Raw genomic sequence first — 7,421 nt, forward strand, 5'->3', positions numbered from 1 at the left:
CACCTTGGACATTTTTAATGGTTTGTCCCTGCCGTCATTTCATAAGACCGTGAGATAATACGTCCCTCATTTAAGAGTTCACCTAGAATCTGCCTAGCCACCCCACTCCACCCCTCCTACTTATTGTATGTTGTACGCCCTGGCATTTAATCGACGCACTTATTGTGTGTTGCACTTAGTTATAGTGCTTAGTTGTGAAGCATCTCATCCCAGCTATCTTATCCCAGCTATCTACGTTGTGTACATGCGAAGTGTTAACCTAGCGATTGTTAATCCTTGGCACTTGGATTTATGAACATCCTGACTACCATAGATTGTTTCTCTTTCTTCTGACAGATGAACTTACTGTAAGTTGCTTCGGATAAAAGTGTCCTTGAATGTTGGATAAAATGCCTTGTATGTAAATGTAAATGTCACGCAGACGTCCTCCGGAGACCCGGGGAGGAGCACCTGTACCGCCCTCCCCATCAAAAACCTCCCCATCAAAGTGGGGAAGAAGACATTAGGCACTGCTGCTTACAACCCACACGTTTATTTCATTTGAATTTATTTAATAATTTCATCATATCAGAATCATTTAAAAGGTTGAACATGTGGCCAAATCACAATCTAAATGGATGAGGTTCCATTGACCATGCTAATCGTGGTTCACAGCATAGCTAGGAATCGAAGAACTCTTCTTATGGGTGATTCTTCACCATGATCATTTGATCAGATTGGCGCATTTGCAGGTGGCTGGGCACGAGGAGGCCACCTGCGTGTGGCCGCAGCCCCACTGCTGCGCCAGGTCCGCACAGTTACTGTACTGATCAGTATGGGGACAGGGGTTGGCTGTGGCAGACACACAGAGAGAGAGAGGGATAGAGAGAGCAATGGTTACATGGGGACTGTCTGACAGATAGGACAGCATGCACATGGTGAACATCAGGGAAGGTCCATGATTGATTCACATAAAGGTTTGTGATCAGTCAGCCTGGGGACACGACCATAGGCTTGTATAAACTGGAGATGGCTTAATGGAGCTGAGGAGAGGTAGTGTGTTGGTGTGTGTGTGTGTGTGTGGCAGGGGTTGCCTCGGCCACTTACTGCACAGTTTATCGTCACAGTCATTGGGACAATCTCCGCAAGTGGGTCCGGAATTGTATGGCACGGCAAACCCGTAGTTCCCGCTGTGACGTAGGCAAAGGATATCATGCATTAAACCTCACCGAAAGACCGCTGGAAACCAGTTGACCATCTACTCTGCAACCGATGGATTCATAGAACTGACAAAGCGGATGGTTTATATTGAAGGTCCTGTTTGAGTCTATCTATCTGTTATATCGGAGAGTCTACACAAAGTACAATATGAACATTTCATAGAGGGCAAAGAATTCAAATTGGAATATGACAACTTGGTGCTTACGCTGGGCAGTAATGGCAGACGAAGAAGTAGTTCTCGGAGTTGGGGCAGTAAGCCATCCCACAGCCGATCACGTTGGACCGGTACCACACAACCTGTGCGCAGAGAAGGAAAACAGGAAATGATCGTCTCCATGGCAATTTCCTACTTTTCAGTAGTATTTGACTCAAGGTATCTCTAAACGGAGGCACAACAGAGGGTAGGGGGATTCAACGAAGGACTGCGAAGGGGAATGAACAGAAGCTGGGACACCTGGGTGTAATGTCCGACATCTCGTCCGTTGTAGGATCCGACACCGTACTTCCAGTCCTGCACCTCGTTGTACCAGGTCTGGATGGAGTTGGTCCAGCTGTTTTTATAGTTGGCCATGGCGAGGTTCTCACCACAGTCACTGGCTGCAGGTGGAGAAAGACAGGGATATAGGAGAGGATTCCTTCAAAGGGGAGTTTGAGATGCTACCTTTGTAGCATCTCAAAAATTGCAATTTACAGGTCTTCTGATCTCTGTCAAACCTCTTGTGGATGCGGTTCATCTAACCAATCACATTGTAGAGCTTGGTTCTTGTAGAGCACCTATTCTCAAATACAGAGCAGTGCGCCACAGTACCGACCTGAGGACAGCATGCAAGGACAGCTTCCAAGAGTATCAATCCAGGTTGTGCTTACTGCTGATCTGTCTGAAGGCTGCAGTGCTGTGCTTCATGGAGCAGGTGTCGGCCCATTGCTGAGCGTGGGCTGCAGCCTCGCTGCTCCATGTCTTTGTGTGTGTGTGTTTTTGTGTGTGCGCGTGTGTGTTTTTGTGTGGGGAGGAAGAAGACAAAGGGTCAGCTGATTCCTCCACTGGACATGCTACATCACCACCACAGTTTCGCAAACATTCGGGGGCCAATCCAGTAAGAGAAGAGGTCCAAGAAAGCGTTCATTTGTAAAGAAAACGATGTAAACACTGAAGGACAAACAAACACTGATGTCCCATGAATGTTGCGTTGGGTGCTTTGGGCCCACATTGACAGCGTGGACCTGCAGCGCGGGGTTTACCATCTTCAGCATGTTGCTGGCGGTCGGCTGGACTCCTCTCCTCAGGGCGTTGTGCTTCTCCACGATCTCCTCCTGCTCTGAGGGCCACAACCACACGGGGGAAGAGCAAAGACCAATACATTAAGTGTGCAGTTCAGACATGGATACAAAAGTGGTTGCGCTGTTGAAAAGACGATGATCCCTGAAGCACACAGGGCTGATCAGAGACCGGCGGGCCGCACTCACCTGCCTTCGGGCGGGGAGACACCAGTGGAGAAAAGAGAAGGACAGAAAGAGTCGTTACTTTGGAGATAAGTCAACGGTGGCCATAGAGATACCGAAATTGATGATGTAAAAACGTTATCATATGCCATTAGTAGTTTGAATAACTGAATGAAGTGAGGCTTACAGTAGTGGCGGCCACTGCGGTGGTGCTGGGCACCTGCAAGGCCAGGAGACCGCAAGCGCACAGGAAGGCAAAGGTGTACATCTTCATGGTTGACTGCAGAGACGTCCGCTGACACAGGTTATATAGCCAAACAACACGCACAAACGCACACACACAAACGCACACATATCAATTTGCCTTGTTTGTTGCCTATGGAGGCTTATGTGTACTTGACAAACAAAAAATATCATTCTTGTATGTGAGTGGACATTCGGTTGGGTGTGGGGCTGAGAGAGGAAACATATTTGAGATTAGTGATAGTGCTTTGACATATACATACTGACATAAATGTCTAAGTCCCCATGCACTTAAAAAGGTAACTCGCATTATTGCAACACAATCTATCATACATTTTCCAAAAAGTATGTTTCCATGTAGACCAGGTTCCCCACCAGACCAAGATAACCAAACCAATGATTATATTCAACCTCGGTCTCTGTATATATTGATATATAAACAGCTATAAACTTCCTTAAGGGCAATATTTGCAGCACACAATATTTGCAGAAGTTGTTTACTGGTTAGAGAAGTGAGGGCATTAGTCTTCGACTAACAAGTTTCCATCTTCTTGAAACAGGATCCTCTTTATCAGACAGGACATAGGCAAGAATCTCCCAGCCATATATGCTGGTACATTAACAAGAGCATGTGAGGTATTTTCACGTAAACAGACGACCGCCACTGTTTACGTGAAAACACTGCTACTACTGTGAGCAATGCCCTTCTTCAGAAAGCACCGCTAAACCCAACGCCTTTTTGACTGTTGAGTGTTCCTTTCGCTCCCAGCTTTAGACCGCTATATTAGACGGCTTTGAATCCTCCATTCTGTCAATTACAGCATTCTACGGTTGGTTGTTTCTGAATAGAAGACCACTGCTATGAATAATAAACTGTTGGTATTTCCAACCGTAGATTCAAACATCCTATTGTATGTACTACTATACGAATTTGATTATTCAACAGACTGACAGATTATCTTCATTTTTTTCAGACGATAAAATAATCTTTAGAAAAAATTACATTTTGGGTCAGATTATCAAACGCGGCGTTTTGGTGTCTGTAGCTTTAATGCAAATGAGGAGGAGAGAGGCGAGTCAAGGAGGAGGGTGGGGGTGTGGCCCAGAGCAGCTTGCTTCCACGGTACGAGGCGCACACAGCCTTTTGCAGTGTTCTGTAAATATTCTAGAATACTCTGGGTGCTCCGGCAGGAGTCCTTGAGCTCTATATCTAAATAATGTCATATTATACATAGATATCTATATCATATAATTAGTCAGTTTAACGCGTTATTATTTTTTATCGCGCGATTAACGCTCTTTTGGCTTGGCAAACATTGTCGTTTTTTCACCTGCTGTCTAGCAACAACTAGTCACGTTAGAAAACTACAAGCACCATACCGGATCTAGCTACACCGGAAACAAAACAACAAGCACGCCGCACAAACTTGTTGGGGAAAGCAAGGATATGGAGCGGGTGAAAAACTCCTTAAAAGTGTGTTTGTGTGTCACTCTGTTCGAGCCTATACAAGAGTTCAATGTTGTCATTAGCAGTTACTCCACTCTAAAAATCGACTCGGTTGCGACGTTTACAGTTTGTGATTTTTGCGTCTGTTGAGTGAGTGAGAGGTTGCGGTTGCACAGCTCAGGCTGCCGTCGGTGCTGCAAGGAGCTTTTATAAACGCAATATTGTTATCCCGCTGTAATCGGCCCGACAGCCCCGAAACGTTAACGGCCCATCGGGAATTATCCCGAACGCAAGTTTTAACCACTGGGGGATCATAGGCAGGCTTGGACAACTCATATTATTGTTAGAAAACCTCATAAAGTGAGATTTTCATGCAATGGGACCTTTAATCGATCAAGCTAACAACTGCTGTTATGTACATGAAATTCTTATATATTTTTTAAGTTAAACATCAAAATGTTATACTTTTTGATGACGTTTTCTATTGATGTCTCAATCACTATAGAGCAAAAAAATACATGATATGATATATGAAGAAAAGTAATGATTATCAATATATTAACCACACCTGTGTCTACTTTTGTCTTCTTGGTCAATATGGTCAAATGTCGCCTGATCTTTCCCTCCGAGTAACCTGCTACTGGCAACACGTAGTCCTGTCCCACAAGGGTCCATGGACTTCAGTAAAGAGCTTCCCAGCTGGTTCCACAACTGGTCTGCCACATGACACATTATTATGTGAATGTATATATATAACACGCTTCCATGTTTTGCCAGAGAATCAATGAAAGTCTGACAAAATTTGACCCTTCCTTAACTAGTAATCTAGGTGTCTTTTTATTTATTTTCTCAGGAATTTCTTTCATTTTCTGCATTCCGATCTAAAATGAAGGTAACACAATTACAGGGGTCAATATCGCAGATGGCTGATTATAGTGCTATGTTTCACAGTTCTAATTAAATTAAGGGTAATAGATAATCTAATTGAACAATCAACCAATTACAATTTCATATATGGTTGTGTCAGGAATGACCATGACAACTGTGTCCAAAGAGTCGATGCAGGTAGTCATCGCTTATAAAGCTGACGCACCTACATTTGCCTCATTGCAGGTTGAGGGAAACAGTCTATGTCTGAAGAAGAGGATCCTGTTGCCAGAAGATGGAAACTTGATGAAAGGAATCTATTGCATTCACTTTCCTGACCAGTGAACAAGTAAACTTATGTGTGCTGCAAATATTGCCCTTAAGGCAGTTTAAATCTGTCTATGTATTAATATTTGCAGAAAGATATTTGCCTATTCCTGCAATAGGTTTAGGCAAATATATTTACACTTCAAATTACTTTATTTTTCCGTTAGGAACTTCAGATGTGGAGGAGCAGCAGGGTGTGTCCATACCCAACAGTACATACAATAAACAAAAGAAAAACACGCACACACTCGCAAACATCAGCCCTGCAGAAAATAAAAATAAAAATCCTTGCCTAAGCCTAATAAATAAATAGTATTATTACCTCCATAGTGGAGGATGAATAAATAAATAATTTAAAAAGAGGTGTTTGTCTCATTTGTTGAAGGGGACATATTGTGAAAACAACACTTTTCCTTGGATTTGGGGTGTTGTTTTGGGTCTCTGGTGCTCCCACACGCATACAAACTTTGAAAAAAGTCTGTACCTGATTTCTTGAGTGAGATATGCATTTCTGAAAGTACCCCGCCTACAGTTACCAAACGAGCCAGTCAGTAACGGCACCCCCTCCTACGTCGGAAGGGGGCATAGTTGAATATTACCCCCCACTTCCCCATTCCCCTCCAATCAGAGCATAGCTAAGATTTTTTTTGGACCAGCGGACGAGCAGCTCCGGCGGGGGGAACTCGGCGGCAGCTCAGCTCCGGGAGTACAATCCCTTTCTCTGCCGGCGGCACCGCCGGAGCTGCCGGACTGCCGCCGAAGCTTTGGCGGCAGTCCAGAGGAGGAGACATGGACAAGAAAGGGATGTACTCCCGGAGCTGAGCTGCCGGACTGCCGGACTGCCGCAGAGCTACCCCCGCCAGACTTTTCAGCTCCCGGAGGACACCCGCCTGAGCAGCCTGAAAGCTTCGGCGGCAGTTCAGCTTCCGGACTACACTGCCGGAACTGCTGGACTGCCGCTGAAGCTTCGGAGGCGGCCGGACGGCTTCAATGGCGGCCGGACTAGTCCGGCAGCTCCGGCGGTGCCGCCGAAGTTTCGGCGGCCGTCCGGCAGCTCCGGCGCGGGGAGCTCGGTGACAGTTCGGCATCTTAGCTCCAAGAGTACAATCCCTTTCTCCTCCATGTCGCGGTTCATGGACTTCAGAGAGTCATGGGCAAAGTTCCCTTCCCCCAATTCATCTCAACCATGGCCGAGATATCCCCCACTATGAGTCTTTACTTGTTGTAAAAGTGCCAGAGACGTCAGACGCAGTCTTTATGATTCATAATATCATCCGAGGCACACATAGCTTTTGGCCGTGATATTAGATATAATATTATATAAATCCACATATCCCTTCTCCTCCATGCTGTGGTTCAGTCTGACAGCTCATTGGTCAATGGGCAGCAGCTAATTTGCATTAAAGCTACAGACACCAGAAACAAACTGAACAACTGAAACAGAGGGGAATAGTGGTAGGTGAGATATTTTTTTCCTAAAAGCTATTTCCAGCAAACAGCTTCAAAAACATGTTTTCTGGAACTCAAATACTATGTTGTGAAAACGCCATAATATGTCTCCTTTAACAGAGAGGTTATTTTTTAAAACACTCCCTTTGCAGAGAGATGCTTATTTCTATTAACCTTAAAGGGGACATATTATGAAAACAACACTTTTCCTGGGATTTGGGGATGTTGTTTTGGGTCTCTGGTGCTCCCACACGCATGCAAACTTTGAAAAAACAGTCAGTTTTGAGTGAGATATGCATTTCTGAAAGTACCCCGCATACAGTTACCAAACGAGCGAGCATAGCGGGCATAACTAAGATTTTGTGGAACAGCGGAAACTCTGGCGGTAGTCCGGCAGCTCCAGCGGGGGGAGCTCGGCGGATGTTAGGCAGCTCAGGCAGGGGGAGCT

General features: G+C 45.2%; 1 protein-coding gene across 1 annotated transcript; it reads right to left on the reverse strand.

Moving 5' to 3' along the window:
- Window positions 1–530: 530 nt before the first annotated feature.
- Window positions 531–2,929, reverse strand: LOC132449963 (serotriflin-like). The gene is made up of 7 exons (XM_060041871.1): window positions 2,828–2,929; window positions 2,440–2,511; window positions 2,068–2,158; window positions 1,655–1,797; window positions 1,406–1,497; window positions 1,087–1,169; window positions 531–831 (listed from the first exon to the last, which is right to left on the reverse strand). The coding sequence occupies exons 1-7, from the start codon at window positions 2,912–2,914 to the stop codon at window positions 704–706; spliced, it is 696 nt and encodes a 231-aa protein (XP_059897854.1). The 5' UTR covers window positions 2,915–2,929; the 3' UTR covers window positions 531–703.
- Window positions 2,930–7,421: the final 4,492 nt, after the last annotated feature.

This window comes from Gadus macrocephalus, chromosome 21 (assembly GCF_031168955.1).
Source record: "Gadus macrocephalus chromosome 21, ASM3116895v1".
Taxonomy (NCBI): domain Eukaryota; kingdom Metazoa; phylum Chordata; class Actinopteri; order Gadiformes; family Gadidae; genus Gadus; species Gadus macrocephalus.

What these genes read in the sequence shown, in the direction of transcription:
- LOC132449963 (XM_060041871.1), bottom strand. Translation starts at nt 2,914, where the DNA reads ATGAAGATGTACACCTTTGCCTTCCTGTGCGCTTGCGGTCTCCTGGCC. An exon ending in CCAGCAACATGCTGAAGATG is followed by an intron (nt 2,159 to 2,439) that starts GTAAACCCCGCG and finishes ACACACACAAAG; the next exon opens with ACATGGAGCAGCGAGGCTGC. An exon ending in GTCTGCCATTACTGCCCAGC is followed by an intron (nt 1,170 to 1,405) that starts GTAAGCACCAAG and finishes CCTACGTCACAG; the next exon opens with CGGGAACTACGGGTTTGCCG.